At 37.2% G+C, this 27,796-nt stretch overlaps 1 protein-coding gene across 1 annotated transcript; it reads right to left on the bottom strand.

Moving 5' to 3' along the window:
• Nucleotides 1–274: 274 nt before the first annotated feature.
• Nucleotides 275–18,893, bottom strand: LOC112976995 (25-hydroxycholesterol 7-alpha-hydroxylase). Its single transcript, XM_026088810.1, has 5 exons — nt 18,831–18,893; nt 11,881–12,477; nt 11,231–11,437; nt 4,697–4,875; nt 275–613 (listed from the first exon to the last, which is right to left on the bottom strand). The coding sequence occupies exons 2-5, from the start codon at nt 12,455–12,457 to the stop codon at nt 317–319; spliced, it is 1,260 nt and encodes a 419-aa protein (XP_025944595.1). The 5' UTR covers nt 12,458–12,477; nt 18,831–18,893; the 3' UTR covers nt 275–316.
• Nucleotides 18,894–27,796: the final 8,903 nt, after the last annotated feature.

The following is a 27,796-nucleotide window of genomic DNA, read 5'->3' as shown; positions in this document are numbered from 1 at the left end:
CAGCTTGAGGTCAGCCTCCCTGAAAATCCTACTCAACTCATGCCCAAGAATACAGGGACCCTTCATGGAGGCACATTGGGCTATTTACTCAGACCAACTCTAGTCATCTCACCTCACTATGAACTCAGGCAGGACAAATGGAGGTTTCATATCCCAGCATGTGACATCTACCCCCAGTCCAAGGGCTTTTCTCCTCAGTAACAAACAGGAAGGAGATGAAAGCAGAGGGGAAAATGCAAATATTCCCAAAAAATACAAAGCAGAGTGAGGAAACAGAGCAAACACTGAGATTAGTGAAAGGCATATAGGCAGCCGCTCACTTTCCTAAGGACCTTAGTTTGTAACGAAAGGCAATATCAATGTCTGGCAGGAGGATACCAAGGCCCATACGACTGTTGTCAAGTCTGACAGCTTTGTTTTCCACTAGTTCTACATCAAAATGAGCCAAAAGCAAGAAAAGAAACATCTTCATCTCATTCATTGCAAGGAACCTCCCTGGACACATGCTGATCCCAGAGCCAAAGGGCATTAGGAAATATTTCAGTTTTCTTCCTGCCTTGTAGAATGTGGTTTTCTTCTTGCCGTTTTCTATGTAACGATCAAACTTATACTCCTGAAAACAAAAGGGAGAGAGAGAGAGAGAGAGAGAGAGAGAGAGAGAGAGAGAGAGATGTAACAAAACAGTTATATTAGTTGCTTTGTTTGTGTGATAGTAATGTTTCTAAAACCCAGAAAAATACAATAAAGAGGAAGACAAGAAGCTGACAGCTTCTCCTTTTCAGTTGGTTCCCTCAAGTTTCATTAACTCACATTACCTTCCCTCCAACACTCCTTAACTCCACTTACTTAACTTAGTCCTTTTACATCAGGATCCTTCAACTTCCACATCTCATCCACTGAATGTCTGGCCTGTATTGATTGTAATTAGGTTTTGACCGCTTTGTAGCAGGGACAATGAACCTTAGTGGAAGGACAATTTTCTTGTAAAGCATCATATGCACTCAGTGTGGTACATACATCATGAATAAGAATAATCTGCCAAATTCTGCAAATGCCTATGAATAAATTAATGCATTGCATTTATCCTATTCTTGCGAGGTACAGCAAAATCTATCCTTCTTCTGCACCCAGTGGTGCAGATTATTCAAAAACCAGACCTGATACTTTGCAGCCAATTTTCCCTTCAGTTGGAGATGGTTGCTGCTTAATTTGCCACATCTGACCTTCAAATAGTTTGCTCTGGAAGCTGTGTGCAGAGCAGGACAATTGATGTATAAAGATATACATCTTTATAATGACTATTATAAAGAGTATGTTTTTTCAAGTAAGGCTTGAAGTTGTGCTTGTAACTTAGGTTCCATAAATTGAACATCTTTCTGATGATTTTCCAATAGTAGGATCACTGTTTAGAGATAATTCATGTTTTTGAATGAAGGAGATCTGGCAATCCTCACTCAGTCAACAGCAAATTAACCACTTATAAAATCCTCCTGCATGCTTTGAATAAAAATGACAGACACTTCTTGCTTATGGTCACTCATTAGCATTTGTCCTGCTTTGCATACATCTGCTATAGCACCAGCCATTTGGAGCTGGCTGGGAACAAGTCAGTCAAACAGAAACCACCTCAGCTGATTAAAAAACAAAACAAAACAAAAAAAAATCCCAAACCACACACTGATACTGATCTACGCACTATATTAAAGGCTCTGAAAACCCTGCACTGAAGGTCTTGCTGTTGAGGAAAACAGTGGCAGGAGAGGTGGCTTATGAGAACGCCTTTCACAGGGGAATAAGTACGAGGTGCACTGCAGGGGATGTAACTTGGTGTGTTGAAGACCAGGAGCTTGTTTCTCTAAATGTCAGAGGCTTGGATTTTCCATGAAATTAATGGGGATATATGTGTGTTTCCACTGAGAAGTAATTATTTTCAGTTTCTTTGAGCATCTCAGCCAAGAGGAAGCATGCCATTTTTTTTTTTCTGGTAAGTTATTACTTCCATTTGAATTAACACAGTAACAAATGAAAGCCCAAAATACCATCTTTTCCTTAAAAAAGATTCACTTTTTGAAATGTAAATCCTGCTGATCTAAAAAAGCTCTGCTAAATATGAACTGTAATAGCTTTAAAAAATGAGCTCTTCACTTCACTGGAACATTTCCAAAAGGTGCATTCCTGGTGTCTGGAGCTGCTAAGGACTTCGATATGGTACATATCCTGGACCAAACCTTATGCTTTCTTGGATTCTTATGAGCCATCTGAAAGTTGAAACTGATTTTAAAAAAATCTGCTGTCTAAGGAACTTGAAGAGCAGAAAAAAGTATGACACAAGAATGGAGCCAGTGATAACAGTCACATCAAACTCATGCTTTTGTTATCAAAACTGGTAGAATTTGGTATTTTTTATTTAGCCAGGGACCTGGCTTTTAAAGAAAGACTTATTTCTGACAACAAGGAACTTTCAAGCATGCACAGAAGTCTCTGTGGAAAGCAGAGTGTGGATGATGGTGGGGAAAAGGTGAGGGCACTGAAGAAGGAACAGGAGGCAAAGCTCTGAATGGATGGCCTGTTAAGAGTATTATGAAAATCAAGCAGTCTCATGTGATTGTTATAAAACTACCTTTGTCACATCTTGTATTCAGCTTTGTTTGGGAAGCTGCCATGTAGGGTTTCCTGCACAGATAATTCATTGTATGGGAACTGCAGAATTCACTTACCGAGCTCTGCAAATTTAGTTGGATTTAGAGATTCACTTACCCACTTTATAGAGAGTTGACTTATTTATTTAGGCTTTGAGTGGAGAAAGAGGTCACCAATATCTGCTTACACTTTTACAACACAGTGCCAGAGCAAAAGATGGCTTGAACTTAAATTTATGTACCCAGGAGAAAAGCATTGCTACAGAATTATCTCATCAAGCTGCCTGTTTTCCCGGGAAAGTTTTTCCTAAATATATGACAAGCTCAAGACTGCACCTTTCAAAAAATTCAATCTCCATCTCTATCTGATCCTCAGTAGTTACTGTTGAAAGAACACTGCATATTTTAAGAACCAAACAGAAGAGTGATTTCCCCACTTTTCGAGAGGGCCCACGTGCTGAAATCAATGTACTCTGCAATGTGTGGATTGCTCATTCACTATCAAAAAGATAAAATATATGAACTAAAGCTGTACTGTGAAAGCTGAGTAGAGCTGATACTAAGCAGATATATTCAAGCAATGGAAATATGCTAATATATTCTGACAATTATTGAGTAAGGGAGGGGATCAGTTACCACACTGATGCTTTTGGTCTAGGACCTAAACAAACAGATGGACTTTTGACAATCAATAATGTCCTCCAAAATAGAGTGTTAAGAATAAAATGAGAAAAAGCTTATTTGTTACTTGTACTTTTTAAGAACAAAAATATTAATCAACTATTTGCCAATATATGGATTATTTTTTACAACATTAATTTTCTCAATAGCCTTGTCTTCCTTTTTCAGTGGGGTACAGACAGTGGAGCCCTACTTGATGTAATTTCCATTTTTGTGCCTACTGTGTTGATACCTACAACTATGCTTAACTCCTACTAACTCCTACACACTCCACACCTCCTCTCACCGACTCCAGTGGCATTCCTGTGCAGCAAGATGCTATCCTGCACCAATGAGGCATTTGAATCTAGTCTTTCCTCTGCAACCCCATACACACATCTTTATCTTTAGATTACTGAAAAGGAGAGCCTCAGGAAGGAATGGCTCTAACAAGGGTTTTCTATAAACATGTAAACAAGTCCAATGTACTTTCCAAAGCGGAATTATGGTCTGAAATGCATTTTTTGGTTTAAGTAACAACTACTGAAATCAGTACGTTTGGGAAACAGCTGCTTGCTTGGAGAAATAGGGATGAGGAATGATTCAGGTATAAACTCTTACCTCTCAGGCAGAGGAGGCATTTAATTGCCCCATTTTATACAATCTCACTTCCTATATGGCACCCTGTACTGGGGACGACAGTCCTGTGGAACTACCTACCGGAGACTAGGACTATCCAATTTGCATGCAGGTGGTGAACTTCTGAAGCCATATTAAGGCTGAGGCAGGGTGGATTAAGTTTGAGTCTTTGATACTCATTAACTTGAGCTTCAGAAAAAAATACATGGAGATGATGCAACTACCCTCAGAGCTTCACTGCAGAGCAACAGCTTTACAGTCTCAAGTTCACAACACTATCCTAATTGACCAAGAAGGGGTGAATCTCTATGAAGAGAGGTGAAAAAGCATATGGCTCAAGTAAGACACTGCTATTATAGGGCGTCAGAGAGTCAGTGATACTTTGGGGGCACCTGGCTAAATGGCCCACATTATTTGCTGTTTAAACCACCTTCTATTATTCAGCCCTCCTTGGGTATCAAATGATCCACTGCCAGACAAAACCCACATTTAGCCTGAAGTTTATGGTAGTCAATGTGCAATTGTCAATTCCTTTGAAAGCAGTGGCAGTCAGTCTCATCACCATATTTCTCTCTTCAGGCCATGAATCCTCTGACCTATAGGGCCCTAGAAAATACATCTGAAAGTAGGAAGATTTGTTCCACAAGAAGGAACAGCAGTTAAAAAAAAAGAAAAAGAAAAAAGAAAAACCTATCACAGAAGGCCTGGCTGCTGCAATGTGCCTGAAGTAGGAAGAGTAGCACCAGCTGAATGTTTACCTTAGGATCTTCATAGACCTCAGGGTCCATATGCAAAATCTGAGGGTAAAGGGCTATCCAGTCTCCTCTCCTCAAACTGACTTCCTGATCCCCTTCAAGCTTGAGAACAAAATCCTCCTGGCTGATGCGAATGTTCATGGAAGACGAGCACATTCGTAAACTCTCGTTTAGGGCACTCTCTGCGATTAAACAAAAGAAGAGGGGGGAAGCATCAGAAATATGGGAGATGACTGGAAGTTATACGTGGCTACAGCTGCTGAACCTCGAGAGGTTTAGTAGGGCAGGCTAAAGAAAAAAAAAGGGGGGGAAAAAACACAAACAAAACAAAACATAAACCAGACACCACGAGGAGGTAATAAACAATCCCGTGGGGCAGGGGGTGGGGAACTGCAATTCTGAACATTACAATGTAATTCTCACTGATAGTTCTGAGAAATCTTGTCGGCTGTAGGCAGCACTGAATTTTGGGTGGAAAGCCATTATTCAGGCATCACATTGAAAACAAGACAATCAAAAGACATGAATGCTTTATGCATTTACATATATTTTGGAGGTTGCAAGCAAATACCAGTCAAAGCATCCAAGGAGCTATTTAGCTTGCCTTTCAAAAGTTGTTGGATATAATGGCAGGACTATACGTTAGAAAAATCATTTTGCTTGTTCTGTAGTCATTCTGAGGATTTTTAAATTTATTTATTTGGTTTCCAGTGAGCTATGTTGCCAAATGATAATGTCTATAATGGTCAGAGTGAATGAAAACAATTCATTATTTGCCTGGCAATTTTAGGAGAGAAAGACACTTTTAATTGTCCAAGAGAAAACAAAATATAATCCTTTCAGTGCTAGGGAAAGCAAGATTATTTCTACTTTCACCATCACATCCTGGAAGGCTCCAGAAGCTGAATGTCCTTGCTTTCCCAGTGGCCTTCACCTTTTGCTCCTAGCACGACAGATTTTATGGCTAATTTCCGGCAATTTATCCTGGCAGTTTGAGGAGGAATTCCTTTGGGAATAATATGCATAATTTGCATAAATCATTCTGATAGCATGTATATCAGCATGTAGCTCCTGTCTAGGGCTGCATCTCTCACTTTGTAATCAAAACTGACTATTTTTCCACCAGTGTGTATGGGTGCTGTTATATGTGACTGGATTCCTTCTAATCATCAGTGTGAAAATGGCGTAAAATAGGTTTCATTTTCACATAATAATCCATTTGTGTTTGTATTTATGTTTTGTGATATCAGCTAAACCTTCTCTAAGTGTTCAGCAAGGCACTGTAACCCTAGCACCCACAAGGTTAGTTTATTAGAGACAGTAGCTACCCAGTGTAGATGCATCTGAAAAAGATAATAACAAACATTCTTTCACTAAAAATTAAATCTGGTGCAGCATGCATAGCAAATAAAGTGGCCCTGGATGCTTTCTTGCAGGAGGTTTTTCCTTAAGCATGCATTTGTCTAAAGAAATGAGGCTGCGGTCAGCTTTGTGTGGCCTGAGCAGTGATTCAATGTGACGTACAGTGAGTCTGTGCATATTCTTTTGGACTGCCTTCGTTACTATAATCAGGCAGAGTCAAATCGGCTTGTTGGTGACGAAGCCAGAAAAGAACTCTGGTTCCAGAATATGGCCTCTACTGCGGATAGCCGCAAGGCACCTGACACGATAGATTTCAACTGGCAGCGCTCCGGCAACAAAACTTTACACGGTACAAAGAAAGGGTCCAGCCTTGACTCTTCGGCTGTCTCCAGCCTTCGAAAACTGAAGCTTGTGACTCCACATTAGCCCATGATTCGAAAATGGTAGCTGACATATGTAGCAACTCCATTCACACAAGAAATCAAACGAGGAAAGGGGGGGGAGGGGGGAAAGAAGAAAAGAAAAATAATTATTAAACTGCAGCTGTGAAAGAGCAGGTCTACATTTAGCAACACGAGCGATGCGGTCCCATGCCATTGGCTGACACCCGCCCAGAAAGCATGGCAGTCTGTGCCCACCATCGTATCACAAATGACAATTGGGCAAGCATATCTTATGCAGAAGTTAATCACAATAATGGAGCACAAAGTGTGGCTTAGCGGTCAGATCGTAAATGACAAATCTGTTTTACCTTCCAGTACCAGTTATATGTGGAAGGCGAGCTTGGCTCTAGCTCTGAGCGATGATGCCGATAATCATTAGATGACAAAAGTAATGAGTCACATTACGATCAACAAAGGAGAATGGAGCTTCTGCAGGTTTGCAGGCGAACACTAAAAAAATAGACAGCCAGCTTTCTACAAGCGCCGTACAAATGCTGGAGCTATACATTGAGAAGAATGACAACTGCACAATAAAACTGCAGCCTTTACTTGCAGTTGTCATAGTTCAGCAGACACCAGCCATTGCTGCTGACAGACCAGCTGGGTAGCTTGGGAGGCCTTCCATTCTGCACCATGAGGTACAGTAAATTATCCAGCACGGTAGAGCAACATCTGTTTCTGTGCTAGTGCCGAACAAACAAGGCAATTTAAAGCATACCAAGGGATAACCAAGCAGCAAATGAACATGACCCTCATTTTTTTCCCCCCTTCTTACACACACGAGATGCTAAACTTCACTGTACAAGCGCTACATAAAGAAGCCAGGCTGTTGTTAGATAAGGTGTTGTCAGAGAGATTTTACATATTTTGGAGAGAGAGAGAGAGAGAGAGAGAGGGAGAGAGAGAGAAAAAAAAAAAAGAGAAAGAGAGAGAGAGAGAGAGAGATAGTATTGTTATTCTTAGAATCCTCCCACTTCTCTCTTCATTTCTCTTATACTAAAGCTAGCACTCAGCTTCCAATTCATTCTAGATTTTTTTAAAAACTGTTTCAATATACTTATAAATATTCAGTCCTTAAACCCTAATTTGCTATACTTAGTTCACATGCCTTCAAGCATTTGTCTTCCAATTTCCACTGAATAAATGCGTACTAATGAGAAATAGAGCAAGCTGCTGAGGCAAAGCTGGGTGACTTGAGCCTGGCCTGCCACCAGCTTGTGATAGGCAGGCAAATTGAGTTAAAATGAAAAGTCTTGTCAGCTGAAATACAACATGGTAGCCAAACAGCAAGCTGTCAATCATCCAGCCAAAACAAGGGACTGCAGGTAATAAAAGGTCATTGTGAATCATAAGTGCATTTGGCTTTCATAGGCAAGTTAATTTTAATTAAACATGATCTCTATCTGTAAATGTTTTATAAAACTTATTGTGCATAATGGATTGTTAATTTTATACTAACACAGAGCAGGTAATAGGGTACTATAATTATTAGAGTGTATGGTAGGAAAATAGCTATTGAGTATGCAAATATTTGGGGGGTCATTTAACCACATGCATCATGGTGTGCCAACATAAATGATAATCCGAAACAAGTATATTTTCATCTTACTAAGAACTAAATGGTACTGCCCAGCCCATTCCAGGAAAATATAGCCATTTATTTCCAAACCAAGCAACAATTTTAATGCTTACCATTTGTGTTACAATTACGTCCTCTGTATTAAGCTCTTTTGGGGTTTCTACCTTTTCATGTATATGAAACGATTTTTCAAGCTGTGCTCTTTTTGCAGGAAATATCTGGAATTCAGCAATGACCTGGGGCAAGAATACTTCACAGTCTAAATGAATGAACTAATATTAAACAAACGAACTAACTAATCACGCCTAGAATTAAACACACACTAAGTGTATTTCTGCTTTACCCTTTGCATTTACATTATTGCCATAAAACTGACAGACCATTCTCATGTATTTTACCATGTTAGAGCTCCACTGTGAGTCATAATGACTAATAATGTATGTTACTTCGCTCACACAAATAAGCATGTTTTGGTTTCTGGAAAAGTCTTATGCAGATAGAACAAAGTGTGCTGCCCTAGAAATGCCATAGGGAAAAAAATAATCAGGGACAGTTTTGTGAAAAGAGCCAGTATTTGTTGTGGGTTGAAAGTGTTTTTTTTTTTTTTTTAATCATATACCTGTACTTTGAATTTAGAAGTAAATGGACACGTTGTTCCCTAGACCCAAAGAATCTGACCATAACAACAACGCTGCTTCTTGAGAAAGGCTTTTTAGCAACTCTTGCTTGTTCTTCAAAGCATAAGAAATTCAAAAAAAGGCTCTTGTTAGAGTAGGCCAAAAAGAGGATGGAGAAATCAGAGCACTTAAAACAGGAGAATGAGATGACAAGGTGATAAACATACAAGAATCCCACCTGGTCTGTCTTACTCAACAGCAGGGACACAAATTCCCAGTTTTGCATGCTCTGGGTTAGTAGAGGGGGAGAAGAAAGACAAAAAGCTCATTCTCAGACATTTTGGTTAGAACGCTATTAGTGTAAAGGTTGCCCAAAATGTTCAACCAACATTTTGGTTGCCCAAAGTGTTCTTTCTTCACACAAAGCTGCCAGCCTAGATGCTGGGAATTTTTGATGTGCAAGCAGTGCAAACTTGGACCTTTGTCCCTCCTATATATTTATTAACAAAACATCCCTTTTCACTGAAGAATGAATTTAATTCACTTATGGTACAGATTTTTTTTCTATATTATTATTTTATGGAACAGTATCCAGTCCTTTATAACTTAAGTGCTAGAAGAATTGAAATCTAGGTTCTGTTCATATCACATTCACTTTAACACAATTATAACATTTAGCAAAAGTGCTACAAGAATACTATAAGATAGAATATGGCACTTTCCCCTCAACACATAAATTAAATTTTTCCAAGATGCTTTAAGATTTCAGGGAGCATCAGGGGGATGACACAGTTAATGTTTTAAACTGTCCACTTTATACCATTTTGCACCAGCTGGTTTTAGTGAGGCACTTCTATTTGTCTGATACCTTAATAGCACTGGATACAAATCAGGAAATAGCTACCTCTCAAATTCCTTGTCATACTGCATCACTTTTAAAAAGCTAAACAACATAAACCTGAGAAATGGATGTCCCAGACTCGAATATGCTTTCATTTTCCTCATGCCTACATTTCTGGGGTGGTTTGGGTTTTGTTTTTTTTTTTCTTGCCACTTCCATTTCTGTCTCCAAATACAAAACAAATTTGCTCTTGGTCTTCTTGATGTTCTTACTCCTTTGCTGGTAACCTTTTTTCTTTATTATTTACAGGTGGCTACTAACTCAGATATGAAGTCATTTGCTTAAGTTCCTAAAAAGCACCTGAAATACTTAGAATGTCATGTTATTCTTAAGAAGTGTCCTTGCCATCAGATATCTCCTCTCTATCAAAAGCATTCTTCATCAATTAGAGGTAAATCTTCATCACAACAGCTGTAAGTTGAGATGAAACCAGGTTACTAGACTCACAGTATATGACTATAGGATAAATGATAATGCTCTAAAAAAAGTAACCAAACCAAACTCACTTTTAGTTTTGTATTATGATAATCAATTCAAATTTGAACACAAGCGTCTTGATACATATGCCACATTAGACAGTCCTGGAGAATAACAGTTATTATTTATATCCAAAGCAGCCACCATAGAGCAGTGCCTCTGTACTGCTCCACTGTTCTGTCTTGAAACAGCTTCCTTTAAGAGTGGAACGTCAACTCAGGCCATGAGCTAGCAAAACATATAGACATGAGCTCAGTCCTAACAATAGGCTGGTTTTATTATTGAAAATAAAATGAATCTTCAGCCTTTATGCTTTTATTCAGCTGTTGTCTATTCTGCTAATATTACCTATGGATATTTTCAGATGCTTAAAGGTTAGGTACCTACCTGCTAGGAATATCTATGAAAATTTTCCTCTCTCCTTACCTAGTTTAATTTTAGTATTTATTTTGCCATTGCCTGTGCACTAAGAAATGAAATGAAACCATCAACTGATGCAGTGAAGGCCTATCCAGCTCCTGGATAAAGTAACTTCTAATGGCAACTGGCCATCTGAACCACTGATCTAGAATTGGAAGGCCAAGCTCTCATTTAGAACTCTATTTTGAATCAAGGTAGTTTTGTGAATATCAAAGGCACGTTTTCTAATCTGTAAAGCTTTACCTTTTTACATTTAGTTCAGAGCCATAGCTAAACTGAAGCCTGCTTTAAAAGTGTTTTGGTTTTGCTAAAACCAGAAAAGGAAAGAAACTGCTTGTGAAAAAAATTATATTTGCAGTTAAAATACATCATCTTACTTCAATTTCAGGACAGGGTCTTTCTTGGCAGTACCACACAGAAGTATTTGAAATGCATTAACACTTCGGCAGATGCTCAGAATCAAACAACTTAATAGGCATCAACTTTTTTTCAAATAATTGCAAAGCTTCGATTTAGCCTTTTGCATACCTTGCATAGTTAATTACCTAGGCTTTAATGTTTACATGCAATGAGAGTATCTACAGCTATAAACTACATAATTTATAATTGATGTAAATGGGTGTTATTATGTCAATTAGGCAGCTGTGTCCTCCACCTTCTCAGTAAACAGAAATGAGTGATAAACTGAGTTTGCAGGGAGAGACCCTCTTTTCTTCATAACAGATAAAAATAAATTACCTAGGTAGACTAGGTTGTCCAATTGTTCTCTGGTGAGGTGGATGTTATACGTAGGCTCTCTCTTTTGACCTGTTGACTGCAACAAATGGTCAATCTCGTCACGCACTGCTGCAAAAGCTTCTGGGTGCCGCAGAAGATAATACATGGCCCAGAATGTAGCTGGAATCGTGTTTCCCACAGAGGCCCACAGGAAGGCAAAATGATGTGCTGGGAGAAAATAAGTGAAAAGGAAGATTAATAGCGTTTATTACACTGATTAGATTTGCAGTGTGCTAATTAAAAGATGTTAGGACACAGACCCAGCCAAGGATCAGTGAATGCTAATGAGGACCAATAGGCTTCTGAAGTCTAATTTTCTGCTTAATGAGAATAGTTTGAAATGTAATGTCGGGGGGGGGGATATAAGGGGAGTAAATGCAGCTCAGTTATAATCTTTCTCATTATCACCATTAAGTATCTTGTTTTACCACCTCAGCACACAAAAAAAAAAATCAATTATCATAGAGGGTTGTTTCAGAGTAAAACATTTTATCATTAGCCAATTAGAAAGAACATAAAAAAATTTCAAGGTCGCCATTTTGCCTTTTTATTTCAAAGGTCTATAGTAAATTATTTTATTTTAGACAAGCAATCATTCATAAGTTTCCTACCTGCTTTGTCATAATCTCCGAGCAGCTCATATTTCTCAAATATATCTTGTCTGGCTTGGACCACTTTTGACCCTCCCAGCCATTTTGTCATGTTCTGAAGTAAAAAATGATGTATAAGCTCCTTCCGAACCCTCTTGGTAGCTCCTAGCAACTCAATTGGTATGTTTGCAGCTAAATAGGGAAAGCTGGCATCAAACTTGATAAATTTGTCTCTGATTTCACTAATAACTTTGTGGCCATCTGCAGCAGGAACTCTTCCATATAGTGTTATAAAACTGGCTTCAAACATTACAGAGCAGCAGAATTTGTACATTTTTTCTGTTTCCCAATCTGTTGCTTGTGAGCATTTCCATTCAAATATATCCTGGAGATTTTTCATCATGTGGTCAGAAATTATATCCAAAGGCTTGCCTTGTAGATACTGGTAGATTCTGTGCAGGTTTTCCTTAAGATCTGGGAATTTTGCTTTAGACAAGGCTGGGTAGTCAAAAGTTTTGGAAGCCATTTTATTAGCAAATTCATGGAATTCAAGTTGCTTGCTATTTCGGATGACATAGACATATTGAAATGGGTCCATGATAAATGTAATATATCTACCTAAATAGAAGAAAAGAAAAAAACAGAGACACAAGTAGTTTTATAATCTCGTGATGCTTTCAGAAGTAATAAAAAATACACATAGCCAATGTTTATGTTATGTACTAAACACACATAAAATTCCAAAAGCAAAGATCTGTAAAGCGATCCACACTAAAAAAAAAAGAAAAAAAAAAGGAAGACAAAAGGAAGATGTAGCAAGTTTTATTTAGCTTTGGAAAAGAGACAATATTGATTCCTTTTGTCGGGATGCAGATTTTACCTCTACACATTTCTACGGCTCTTCTAAAACCAGCATGAAGCCATTCCAGTGTAGACTCATCTAATGTTTTTGACAACAGTGGGGGACCTGTAATTGTGGCACTCTGGAATAAATCATTTACTAAACTGGTATAACTCATGAAAATACATGTGGAGTCACGGCAGCATTTGAAAACTGTATTTTTTTTTAATAGCAGAAAGAGAGAAGCACACATATTTCACCTGAATGGAGAGAACTGAAAGAGAGGGATGGGAGTGGAAGCATGTTTCCTAGGTAGCCTTCTTGGAGCAGATGACACCGAGACCCAATGGGCAAGGGCTGCTGGCTACGGCTTCAACTGGACACCGAGCTTGTCCCAGAGCTGCTGCAGTCAACAGCATTTTGGACAAGCACGGGACTCCAGCTACCTAAAGCCTCTCCGCCGGAGGCGGCCTTGTTATGTTGTTCACACTGCAATCCCCCAGCATTTAAAGCCCTCTCGGGTCTACTTTTTTTTCCTGAAGCTCTGCTACCTTTTTATCAAAAATTTGCTTAGAATCAGTAAAATGAATACCCCCACATTTGATCTGGAAGCTGTAGCTTACAATGGAGTCTGATATCGTTTTTAAAATGTGTCCTGCTCTGGGGTACACTCTCCCTTAGCCCCGTCATCCACCATGTCCGCATGCACTGACAACTTCCTCTCCTTCCTGCTGTACTTAATCACATAGCATAGTACTACCTTCAGCTGTCTGCACAAAGGAACAGAATTATATCAAGTTTGATGCCTTTTAAAGTTGCCCATGCAAGAAAAATTCTGCAGTTTCTCCCTAAGCTTTAAGTCAACTAATAATAAAGGGCATTTTGGTGAACTATCATGAATTAAAATGTTAATACTCCCAAAGCAAAATTAAATCTTAACTCTTTATAGATGATTCCCATGTTAGGTCTAAATTTAGAGTTCCTGATTCTTAACTTGTGAACAGGCACATTAGGGAAAAAGGATACCCATTAAAATGTACACATACTCTGTGAAATATCCTAGCTATAAACCTGGAAAAATATCAAAGCTTACAGCACTCACAGTCTAATTCTGTCTCACTAAAGGGACAAAATCTTTGATTTTAATGGGAACACTATATGCTTAACTGAGGACCAAATTTGGCTCTGTGACAGATGTCCTGAGATAAAGTAGTCACTACCACTAAAAATGTCAACAAGTATCCATGGTTACCATATAGTGATATTTGAATTATCATAGTTATCCCTATTCTGATTTGTATATACTCACACTGCTCTGTGACAAATATGGGTGCATTCTGGACTTTCTTTGCAATAACCAGCTGGCATAATTTTCGCCCTGATTACATCCACTGCAATCCCAATGAATCAGTAAGGATACACAAGAGATAAATTAAGACAGAATTTGACCCCCTTTTTTGTCAACAGTGCCTGATTTTTTTAAGGTACTCATAGAGTTTGCTTTACTGTAACATAAAAAAACATAGCCATAAATTAATTTTTTAATACAGATAGCAAGAAATTGGCATGGCAAAGAGCTAAACCTGAGATCCTCAGTTCTCAGTCCTCTTTTCTGATCATTTCTTCCTTCCCAAATCAGAGACTGACAGGAATTTCTGGTCTCAACTTCTGCAGGATCTTTCCACATCTTTGCTAGAGTCCTAGAATTGCTCTCTTTTTGTACTCCTCCCCCTCCAGCTTTCACACACTTTTATGCACTTTATTGAGGCTACCATCTTTGTGATCAAAGCTTGGAAAGAATGCCCATTGGAGCGATTTTTAATAAATAGATGTGGAGTGTTATTAACCCTAAAGATGAAAGCTGGCTCCCTAACTTTGCGTTTACAGGGTAAACATTTTAAGTTAAGATTTTTAATTAATATTAATTTAAACCATCTGTCCACCATCTGCTTATTTCTGATGCAAAATATGAGTTTCTTTGTGATCTTTAATCAGACACTTAGCAAACGCACATCAATTCTTATCATTTTTAAGTAAGAAAATGATTTCTAGTAAATGAGTTTTCAGACATATGAACTATTTTAGTAATAATTTTTAATCAAAACTCACTTTATGATAGCACAATCACAAACTTTGGAAAAGAAAATCTCTGACAAACAGAATACTCCAGATCATGAGTTTTATTATTCTCATCAGGTTCCTGTGAGTAAAAAGTAAGTATGTACCAGAATGTAATTCATTTTGTGGAATGAATTCAGCCTCCAGACCACATCACTGCAGGTCAGCAATGTATATAAACACGTAAAACAAAATACCTTTGTTACTGCATTTTTCAAATGTCTATATAGTCAGAAAAGTTGAACTCTTCTATAACAAAGGCAGCTTGTTTCTGTGCCTCCCAGAGAACCTACTTTTAGATCTTTTAATTAGCAAAAGACCAAAACCTAGACGAATTAACCGCAGTTAGAAAGTTGTGTCGTAAGAGTGGGAATGGCAGCCTTTAGCAATCACAGTCATAGGTGCATACAGATGCCCTACACAGCTACACTGCTTTCCAGTGTCTTCTATCCGGTAAAAGACAAATGCAAATATTTCCTAAATTTTCCAGTTATTATTCAGCATTTTAAAATACAGCTCCCCCCGCATGCCTTTCCATCACAGCTGATCCCAGGAACCACCTCTTCAAAGTAGTCTTCTCTGAAACAAAACCAAAATCTTGATGCTCATGAGTTTCTATTTGACTGTTAGTAAAGGCAAATTGCCAAATCAACCCAAAATTGAGGCAGATCACAAGCTCTCCAAATCAAGAAACTTTAAATATTGAAACTATTTTTATAGAAACCACTGGGGACCAAGCCTTTCCATGTTGGACAATAAAAAGACCTGCTACAAAGAAAAAGCAAGCAGACGTGCCCATACAGAAACATCACACTCCAAAACCCAACAGTTTAGTATACTGAGCTATCTATGATATTTAATACTATAGAAACAAGTCAAAACAATAGATTTATACTTGTTTCTGTAAAAAGCCCTTTGATTTTTTTAGTATGGATACAGAAAAATTACACTTCCTTTTCCAGTCGTTCAGTTTGCATTACAACCATGCTGCAAATATCCTGATTATCTCCATTTAGTTTATACAGTCTCCTAGAAAAACAAGATTGATGTGGAAAATATGAAAATTGTCAACTTTGGTAAATTCTAGCACAGAAGCCAGTATTTGTATGATAGTAAAGAAATTACTCTAATAATGCATTTGGGATCTTTTTAATGTTAATGATTAAAGACAAGCATTTCATATGGCATATAATGATAGATGTTATTTCAGTAATGCTTGCAGCGGACTTCAGCTTTGTAAGAAGTTAATGTAAATTACCTTTTGCCTAAGACAGAAAAATGTGATATGTTATTGTAGGTATATCATGATTTAAAAAAAAGATGACTAATTATCATGATTTATTAGCATTACTTATTAGCATCAAATGTATTTAGCAAAAAAAGTGTAAGACAGATTATTTTATTAAAAATTGGAGTTAGTTAGTCTCATAGATAGTGTTGTAAAATGCAGTATCATTCCTAGTAACATATCAGGAGAAGAAGACAAAGTTTTATGCTGAGAAAGAATTAAAAAACTGTTCAAGTTCTTTAAGTTCTTACCTACTTGGCTGCCTATATGCTGGTGGTCCTTAACAAGTAGAAAGGCTGGGTTTGGAAGTACTATCATCTCAAGACAACACTGTCTCCCCCCCCCCTTCTTTTCCTTTTCCTTTTTTTTTCTTTGAAGACTATCACATTTACGTAATCGTCCTCTTATTAGGAAGATTCTGCTGAACTGCTGACAATGATGTACAGTAGTGCTTCGCTGGTATGACGTTTGGGGAAAATGATTCTGCTGCACCACCACACAAAACCAATTAGAGAACTATTTTCTACGACAGGTCAGGAATTTACATTGTTTCTCATAGAAAGATGTGCTTTTTAATTTCTTTATTAAGATGACATCCATGTCCCTTGTAACTTTTAGGCATGACAATCATTTGCTCATCACATGAGAAAGTACAATCAGCGAAATTGCATTACCGGTACGGGGCAATGCCAAAAACTCCAAGCATCGTTCCACATTTTCCAAATGAACTAGTTTGAAAACCAATAATTAGAACAATATATATTGATAGAATTTTTTGACAAGACCTCTAGTTACTCACCAGGGGGGTAAAGTAATGATAGTACATATACAACAGGCCATGTTATGTTTGCTGCACATACAAACATCATCTTTGTCAAATCATTAAGACATCAAGAAATCCTGTATGTCTCGGTATTGGGACATGATATGAGATACTAAGCTTTTTCTCCTTTTTTTTTTTTTGAGTTGTGGATGGGAAATTGTTTCTCCTTAGTGAAGTGTTGATGTCAGCATTTTTTTACTGAAGTGAATAGATCCAAAAGCAAATTTTAAGTAGTATCTCTGATATGACAAATTCACAAAGTCAAAGATTTCCCCATATACGGCTGAAATGATATCGATAACTCAATCCATTTACCTCACTCACTATCAGCAACGGCTTCCTCAAAATACCAAAACATGGGGAGATAAGTTAAAGTGGAATTTTGTTTATCATGCAAATAGAAATTCGCTAAACTAAATCACAGTCATAGATTGCTTAAACATACAAATCTCTAAGGACAGTCTTACATAAAAGAATAAAGAGGAGAAAGAGAAATAAATATTTGATTAAACATTACGAATTCTAAATTATGACTGTATTAGCTTTATGAATGTACTAAGATAGTCTTTGAATTATTACTATTAATCTGTATTCTTAACAAGCCATAACTGTATATAGTGTGAATGTACATTAACAATAAAAAGAAGTATTTTAACAGAAGTTCATCTTGTAGATGGGTTGAACTTACTTTCAAGACGGGGAAAAAACCTGAACATGTCAGTTTTAAAAGAAAACAAGGAATGAATAGAAAAATCACACATTTAATAACTTTAAAAAATGCTCTTCCACAGGAAAAAAGAACACATTTTGTAACAGGAAGAAAAGTTATATTAATTAAACATACTGCCTGCGATTTACTTAAATGATTTGGGGGGAAAATGTTTTTTTAAAAAATATTAATTATATGGAAAAATAAAGCTAATGCTACTGCCAAGAAATTACAGAGCATTTTTATTTGAATTTCCCTAAAATATAGGAATAGCTAAAAATGAGATATAACCTTCCCTCTAAAGTCCTAATTAGTGCCACTGTAGTACTGATCACTTGAACAAGAATATCAGCCTGCAGAGGTGAAAAAGATCCACTACATCCACCTATACTAATAAGAGTTTGTCTTTTTCGAACAGAGGAAAGTATTTGATTTTAAATTTATTTTAATAAAAAGTATATTATACTATATGAAACATATATATATATTATATATATATATATAAAGGTTTCATTCAGGATTTGGCTTTCATTCTATATTTTTCTTCTAAATCTAAGTGTCTAAGAGAAATCATTCAAATGTTTGTATTCAAGCTAGTGTAGTAATACAGCTACATACACAGAAAGCATCAAGGTTATATCATACTTTATTATATTGCTATTTTCAGCAAGCATGATTAGAGCAAGAGACTGGCAATAGGAAGTCACTGTGTTCCAGTCCTGATTGTATCACTGAGTCAATGTGTCATTCATTCCCTTGTGTTCCTGTCAACCAGTTGTAAAATGTGTGAGAACATATTCTGCACTTTTTTTCTTAGTGTTTTCTAAATTTAATCTGATATTTTTCTGTGCAGTGTCAAGATGATGTTAGTTCTCCCTTCTTTAGAAAAAAACCAATACACATATTTGTAATTTTATGTGCTGGCAAAATCTATGTTCATACATTACATGTCTACAGATTTTGCCAATATGGGTATATACCTATAGCTGTACATAAATACACATGCTCATAATTTTATACCGCACATATTTATTATGCATATAACACTTTTGAATTTAAGCCATTTTCATTGGCCTATGCTATAAAGAAAGGTTTTTAGATCAGTAAGGTTCTAAGCTAAATATTTGAATTAGTATTTAACTTCACTGATGGAAATATAAGAGAAATAGTAAAACAGTAAAATATTTCTCACCAGCAATATGTACAGTGAAAATATCTCCAAGTTTCTTTTGCTGATCCAATAAGAATTTGAAAGCATCTTTTCTAAAAATCAAAGCCTTCCCAAGGAAAGGAATCCAGCCATTTATTAGTGGGGGCTCTCCAGTCTTCCTGTTAAAAACATAAAAAATCAGGAATTAACTTTGGCATGAAAGCAACTCATACACATACCTAATTTATCTATTACACTTAGACCTACCATCTACATACATAATTCTTTCAATATATAATATGTTGTACAGAAAGTTCTTCAGATATGATGGCAGGTTAAACCTAATCACACCTCTGAGCACAGACGGCTCTGTGTGATAATTATGAAAAATAAGAGAGAGAAATTGAGGTGCATTTAACTACAGGTCGGCCAGTTATCACCATGAAGTTATGATCACAGAAAACCAGCATTCTATAGAAAATCTCACCATGCAGAATCCTCTCATTTTCAATATTTTGCATGTCAAAGGAAGATGTATCAGAAGGCAATTATGACAGATTTGGGTAAATAGGACGCTGACATACCACACAAAATGATTAGCCTTACGGATACTGTTTTAAGAATTTCAGTTTACCAGCATGCAGAATAGCTACAATTCTACTTAATTATTTTTAAAATACAGAACAATAAGGGGCAAACATTTACCACTATAAATCTTAGTCTCTGTATTTTTATAGTCTGCTAAGCTAGAAATGTGTATGAATAGTTTAAGAAGAAATACTAAATAATTATATCTGTATCCCAATCTAAAAGAAGCAATTATTGTGCATTAGTTATGTTTATGGAATAGTATAAAATATTTTTTAAGATTCTACTAAGTTATATTTTTCTTTAAAAAGGAAGAAAGGTTGTCGTACTGTCCTATTCCTAACTGCAAGTAAATGTCTTTCCTTTGTGCTGGTATTTAGTTGCTCAGATCTGATTTACAACACGGAAACATAAAGCATGCCTGCTCTAGAAGGGATTAAAACAAATATTCACGAGCAACTCTGACGCTACAACCCATCTGTGAAGGTGACTTATACTACATGCAGAACAACTCATTCTGATTAAACACAAGATATTTACTAGCCTGGATCTAACCAAAGATCAAGGGATCACAAGCTTTACTACCATCATACACAGCATGGATTTTTATGTAGCTGGATTAACCCTATCATAGTCATGTTCTCCCTTAAACTGCTGCAGGGGAACTCAAAAAAGAAAGGTGAACATAATATGCTGTATATGCATATGTATATGCTGTATATGAAATTTTTCATTTTCTAATGAAAACTTTTTGAGCAGGAAATTATAAGCCAGTGATTTGCTCTCCTACTTTAAAAAGTTGTTAATTATTTAATTAACAGATGTGGCCAAAACAACTTGCACATCTTGATCTCTTTCTGTTCAACTGACTACTAATTATAAATGTTAGTTTGCATAAAAAATGTTATTTTGTCCTCTGGAAAACTAGTTAATATTCTACTACAAACTGTAAATGCACTAGCCTAAACATTTGCACTGGCTTTTTTGTTTCTTTAGGTTTTGTGGGTTTGGGGTTTTGTTTGTTTGTTTTGTGGTGTTTTTATTGTGGAGAAGGCAGAGTCTGTCTCCTTTTAATACTTCCCATAAACGAATGTATTATACATCCTCTAGCGGTCAAATAACAGCACTATTTATGTAAGCAGCACAGAAAAGTTTGCAATGGTTAATTCTGTATTAAGTGAATACAAGAAAAGAACTAATCTGAGATTACATGAGAGGGATCACCAACCCTGAAGTATAACAGCCTACTCAATACCCTCAATTATGCCCTCAAAGACTGTAAAGAATCCGGATGATTTACCCATTCCACNACTATTAAGTCCCACCGGCGGCCTCCTTTCACTTCCTGGGTTGGACACTACACGACCTACGTAGCATTGTGACAAATATTTAGATAGGCTTTTTGTCATATTCTAATTTAATGCATCTAATTTCACCCTCCATGTCCTGTCATTCGGTCAAAAGCTGTATTCTTCACAAGGTTTCTGCCAGGTAAAAAGGACGCAGCTCAGAAATCCAGGGGAAAATTAACTTAATGCTCCAAGTCTGTGGGATCACATCAGGGAGACATTTTGCCATCGCAAAGACGTGAGGGTCATCGTTCGCTTCAGACATGTTTAGCTCAGCAGCAATAAGCTTAACACTGTTAAATACCATGTCAGGACCACACGTATTTCAGAGAAAAATATCACACTAGCTCAACTTACGACCCACAGTAGACTGATAACAGAAATGTGTCTTCATTTCTACCTTTACTCCTGTTTGGAAGATGGAGGTCATCTTAATGACTTATAGATGCCTGCCAACATATCCCAAAGAAAAGAGGGCAGTGTATGTTTTATAGTCTCCCAAAATACAATGCTTCACTGCACAAACTTTTAAGCAGTGCAGTTCACCTGCCCTGGGCTCCCTAAAGCTCTCTAAGCTGCGTTCAGGGTTTCAGGCGTGTGCTCAGAAGCACATAGCTGTTAAGACAACACATTACTTTAAAACTACTTGTATGAAGGATTAAACAAGCCCACACAAACTTTTACCGTTTAATTAATTTGTTTACAAACTTTAACTCAAAACTCACACTTCACAGTCTTTATAAAATTTGATAGGTTTGGCAAAATACTACGAATGCTGAAGTTATAGTTTTCGCACTAATAATATGTATTTTCTGTATCATATGTAAAATATAACTAAGAAATACAGAGAAGAAATATGAATTGTTTTGACTGAAATTTAAGATTGCAACTTTTTTTGATTCAAGCATTCAGAACTTCTTACTAGTAAAGCTATGGTATCTATTACAATGCATAATACGCTTCAGATTGGTTTAACCGCTCAAATTGTCTAATTCACTCAAAATAGTTTGCATCTTGTAATATTTCCAGGCCTTTTCATTCTGCATTCCTGTGTTTTTTACATATAGGGGTGATTTTGCTTATATACAAGAGTATCTTTACTTATTTGAGAAGCCTCTCTGATGTCAACAATATTTAATAGACAGATTTCTCATATGTGAGTGAATATTATAAATAAACCATCAGCAACATGTCTAATATAATCTATAAGTAGACAGATTAGTTACAAAGTGGAGGGAAAATCAGCACAGTTGTATCATCCATCATTGTTAAATGGATAATTTAAAATGGCATTATGCAAAAATCATCTGGCTACAAATACAGTTTGTAAATAGAATGAACAGATTCTGATAACTGTAATTTTTCTGTGCTTTCACAGCGAAAAGATATTTCCTTGTTAGCAAGTAATAAAGTTGCAATGCCTACTCAATGAAAGCAGAACAGTTTGGGAGTTTGTTTGTAGTTTACAGTTACTTTTCGTCTCACCTAAAACACACATAAGCAACTGACTCAATTGTGATTATTTAACTAGTAAAGTGAGGCAGTATTAAAAAAGTGAATGTCATATCTATGTCACATTTCCACTAAGCAGCAGTGATACAATAAAACAAGAGAAAAATGGACTGTGACATAAACTATGTGAAGAACAGATAAAAATTTTATATATATATATATATATATATATATATATATTTTTTTTTAAAGTTCTCTAAGTATTATGCTTTCCATTAGTGAGAGGAAATCATCTGGGAAACCCAAATCAGGTCATCATTTTTTAAATTCTGTGAATTTAGCATATACTTTCTCTGTCTGTAAAGAAAAACCCCTAAAGATTCATAAGCAAAAATACTTTGCCAACAAATATCACAAATACAAGTATTATTGCTTTATAAAAGCGTACAAGACTATTCTTTTGCTGGTTACACTGCCTCAGGTCCTCTGCAGTGTAGGGCACTGGATCAGTACAAATAAGAGGAGAATCTTTCTCATTTCACTAGTTATTTGTATTCCAAAGGAGCAGATGCCTTTCAAATTATGCAAAAACCCACAGTGCATCTAGTACTACAGCAGATGAACAGGTTAATTTTTCTCTTTGCACATAATAAATCATAAGTGCTTTAACACCCATAGTTGCATTGCATGAACATAAACCTTCTGTTTAATAATGTCTGTTTACAACTAGAATCAGACATACAGTAATCTCTTGCCTGGGATAAACATTAATCCAGATCTGTCTAGAAAAATTATACAATTCATTACCATAAGTAATCTTTATTGTGCCCTGTGCTTAACCTTCATCTTTTTTCCTGTCCTATAATCTTGCAAATCCACTGGTGGTGTATGATTGGCATCTGGTGTTAACACAACCTTCACTGCACAAGGAACAACTGAAAAAAACACGCAGGGAAATGTCATTCTGCAGGGTACCAAGTGCTTCCACCGACCACTTTTGAACAACTTTCACCAGAGGGTGAAAAATGCAGAGAAAAAGCACCCTGGAAAGGTCTAGAGCCATTTTCACTTTCCAAAATGTTGTTATCCCGCACAAAATTTAAAGGTATTGGTCTGATTTCCCCTTAGCGCTTCTGATCAAACTATTACATACCACATCAAAGTTGGAACACACCATGCTGAGCAGTCTTTAAGCAATGGCAATGTATTGGTACAGAAGTAGGACAAAAGCTATTAAGAACACGTCAAAACAGTTTGAGATTATTCACACGCTCGATCACAATATTTAAGCAACAAGACATGACAGACAGTGTCTTTCCAGGGGCTTATGAACACTTTAACTGTGAGGAAAAGAATGAGGCCAAAGGCTTCAACCCCAAGAAAGGTAATCCCCAGAAATGTGGTGTCTGGAGTGTCTTATTGTATTATGAAAGAAAGAACACAGGAAACTTAGGACAGGAGAAAACCAGGAAGACTATCTATTTTACCTTTCCTTTTTTTTCTTTTTTTTTTTTAATTTACCATTAACAGTCTCCCCCCAGACCTGTTCATAGCATTAGGTATTTTGTAACTGTAAGGATAGAAAAAAAATATTTCCATTCAAATATTCACTTCAACACCATTTTTTTGATAGTTATAAAATTATGGATGCCTTAAACACCCTGTGTAAATTATCTGCATCAGCAGTCTCCTGGAACTCAGAATTCTCCAGGTTGAATACATGCTGTATTAAAAAGTATTCCCTGCGGAACAAGACAGATGAGAGCTTTTGTAATAGACAGTCTTTTACCTTTAAATCCTCAGCTTAAACACTTCTGCGGTGGTAAGGATCACATGTTGTTTTTATCTGATCACTATTTGGGGTCTTATGTAGAGTAAATGGATGCATCAGGCCATGACTTGACAGAGGGATACATTCACACGCTGTTGCTGCTGCCTAGACCTCTGTCTAGGTGAAGTGACTTCACCCTGCAGTACTGATAGCTTCCTCTTTTTCATTAGGATAAAATTCACTCATAAAAGAAAAGGAAAAGAACTGAAGTAAGAATTAATCTCTTGCTGTCCCCTGTTCTGGCCAAGGCCTAACCCGGTATGGAGTCCTCGCTGCATGTGTAGTCCCACTCAGCAGAACATCTTCTTGATGTGGTTCCCCTCTGATGACAGCACACCAAAGAGTGGAGGACTGAGGGAATTTTACAACACTGGCGATACAAATGTTGTGCTCAAATTTCAGCTAAAAAATTAAAAAGCAATGGCTAGACTCAGAAATAAGCAGCAAATATACTCCTAAGCACACCAAATAGAGAAGAGTTTATCTGCATTCCCAAAAAGAGCAGTATAGCAAAGACAGATTCTAGTGCTGATGTGAGAGAAACTGGTAGAAATGCTGATGAAAACAAACCATCCAACCAATGAATATTTATTGTGATTTTTTTTCACAGAAAAATGCAATCCTTATATTGAAAGTTTTCTGTCAAAAAGTTTTTGAATTTAATAAAAATATTTTTTTTTCTGTAAAAGCATGTGAGCTTTTTGCCGTTAAGAACTCTAGTTTTTTTTGTAATCAGTTCATCACAGAAGCCTCCTATTTTTTTCTCTCTTGTAGTAATCCCACTCAGGTCATTCCCAAATGTCAAGAAAATACCAGCCCTCAACAATTCATTCAGTAGCTCTGAAATATCCCTCTCTTGCAAATCTTATTCCTTTGCAGTTTCCTAGGCTAAGTTATCTCAACAGCTGTAGGTTCACATTGTGTGTATTACCTCTTCTATCATACTTTAAAGTTGTGTGTCTAAAGACACATCCACAAATTCAAACATTGTTTGTAATGACTGGTTGGGATATTGCTCAGAAAGCAAAAAGGCAGGTAAATACCATTGCGGGAAAGTCATCTGAGCAGTTTAAAAATTGAAACCCACTGAAAAAAACTCTTTTCGCTTAACTTTTATCAGGGGCTGAAAATTCCCAGAAGGGTCCTAAAAAGAATGTCATGTAAAGTTTCATAAAGGCGAGGAGAGGAGTCATGGCCGAAGAAAAGATGGGGTCAAGGCAACAAAAACTGAGCAACATTAAAAGTTAAAATAAATTCAGTGCTTGCAGCCCAACCCTTGAAATCCTATGTTATTTCCACTCCAGGCAAAGACAGTAAGAGCAGCCATGGCTATTCAGCACTTTTCTGGACCAAGCCCTAGGTTATATTATTACATGTTACATTTGAGATCACTTGCCCAGCCCAGGGCTTTTGCTTTCTTAGTTCGGCTTTAATCAATGAAAAATACGCTAGGAAGGGATGTTGACAGGTTATTATTCCATACCTTGTATTCCAGGTAGGATATTGAACACCAGTATCCTTCCTGATATTTGTCTATGCTGTTCTTGATACTCAATACAGAGTCTCTGCAACCTTCCCAACAAATTTATTCTTAACCTTAGAAAGTCTCTCCTCACGTCTCACCTTAATCATCATGTTGTACTTTAAGTCTACTACTTCTCATTCTGTCTACATGGGATAATGAGAATAAATGATTCCCTTCACTTCTGCAGGAGCACTTTACATATCTAAAGACTCTTACCATGTTCTCCCTCAGTCTACTTTAGGTTAAACAATCACAATTTTTTCCAGTATTTTCTCATAACTGTTTTTTAGACATCTATCTACTCTTGTAACTGTCCTCTTAATTTCCTAAAATTAACTCACATCTTTCTTGAAGTGCAGTGCCCAGCACTGAGCACAGCAGAGCAATTACCTCATGCACCTGGTAGGCTACACATCCAAACACAACCTCAGCTTTCTGTACAAAAGCAGGACATTGTTGATAAACACCGAGCTTGAGAACCACTACAGCCCTCAGTTTTTTCCTGGAGAAAAGCTCTTGGTCCTGTCTAGATGCTGTCAAATAGTCCTGACTAAGCATTGTAGTCATCCTCTATTCTTTCCAGTTTGCTGTTTGGAATGGTAATTCCTCCTCTGCAGGCTTGCAGCCCCTCTTCTTTTGATATTATCCACAAACATAAATGTTTTTTTCTCTATTCACATGAGAAGGATGGGATTAGAATATGTAGACTATTAGAACCTGTATTTCCTTTCACCACTATCAGGAACATATTTACACTATATATTTACTGACTTCACCTAAGAAAACTCAGCAGCTCTCATCTAATATCTAATATCCAGCTCTTCCATAATTCATTTCTGCACTGTATTATATATTGCCTTACTGCAACACATGTGAAAACTGTACACAGTAAGTAGCTCATAGTAGGAAATCATATTAACCGTCTGGTCTAGAAATGACAAGTGAAGTGTGGATAAGAATGTCAGCGCTCCACACAGAAATATATTCAAACATGCAGAAATCATTCCTTACGTAATAAAGAGCATACAAATAAATTCAGCCAATCTCAGAAACAATGGTGGGAAAACATCATGTTTAAAAAAACCTGCTATCTAGGCAGAAGAGGAGAATGCTATGCTGAAAGATACCGCATCTTCAGTTTGCATCAGCTGTATTTTCTTTGTGCACCTAGTATATAGTTTCAGAAGCAGAAAAATTTAAATGAAAAAATCAAATCTCATTTCCTATAAAAACGTATGATAATGACATCATGCAGGATGTCCATTACAACAAAGTAGGTAATGAAAATATATAGGCCTCATTTCATGTAACTGAGCTGTCTAAAAGTTTGGTATCTTGGTTAAGCTGGACATCTTCACGTTCTTTATAATCAATACAGAGAAAAGGAGTGAAAAGGCTTTTTGGAGGTATTGATCTTCCTCTGTTAACAAGAGAGATAGGCCAGAGTAGCCACCTCACCTAGAGAGCAAAGAAAAGATGAATCCTCTACAATTCCCTAATTGTACCATGTTTGTTCCCTTGCCTGTGTTTTTTTATTCTATTCTCACACTGCATTCTTCAAGTTTTTTATGTCAGACTTCCTGGCCCACTAATCTTCAGTCTGTCTTTCTCCTGCTCGTGATCTGCCTCCCTCTGCACACTTCCCCCTAGCTGCCTGTCCTTCCCCGGGTTTCTTGGTGGACCTGCCACCCCATTCAGTCCCTTTGCCCAGCCAGTTTCAATTTTCCTCCCAAACTGAGCTTCTATTCAGATGCGGGAGCCTCTGCTCTCATCTCCTGCAGCACGTTCATAGTCCCAATACTGTCCACCCGGTTTTACTCCCACCTTATCTTCCAGCAAATCTCTCGAATCCTGACCACCACTGTAATTCCTAACGTTGATCAGTCTTGTCCAGTTTCCGCACTGTGGTCCCCTGCCCGCCTGTATTCATCCGTTGCCTTAGACTGGTAACTCTGAGATGGGAACAGCCTTTCTGTTCTGTGTCTAGACTGCCCATCGCAAAATGGGTCTTCATCTGGGAGAGGGTCTAGTGTTACCGTTCTCGTCCTTACCGAGGAGGCACGGGGCCTTCTCCCCAGGCCCCGGACCATCACCACACAGACACCAATATGAGGAGTGGCAAAATGGCGTTTAACGAAGCGTGTCCTACTCTATTATAATGCTGTAAAGCCCCGCCTTCTTTTCCGGCAGCAGTGCTCCGCCCGTTACGACCTTCCCATGTTCCGCCCCGCAGTGCCTCCCTGCTCATCCTTTTTCCTCCACA

This window comes from Apteryx rowi, unplaced genomic scaffold (genome assembly GCF_003343035.1).
Source record: "Apteryx rowi isolate R43461 unplaced genomic scaffold, aptRow1 scaffold_788, whole genome shotgun sequence".
NCBI classification, from domain to species: domain Eukaryota; kingdom Metazoa; phylum Chordata; class Aves; order Apterygiformes; family Apterygidae; genus Apteryx; species Apteryx rowi.
Note: the sequence above shows the minus strand (reverse complement) of the source record. Positions and strands in the feature narration are given on the sequence as shown.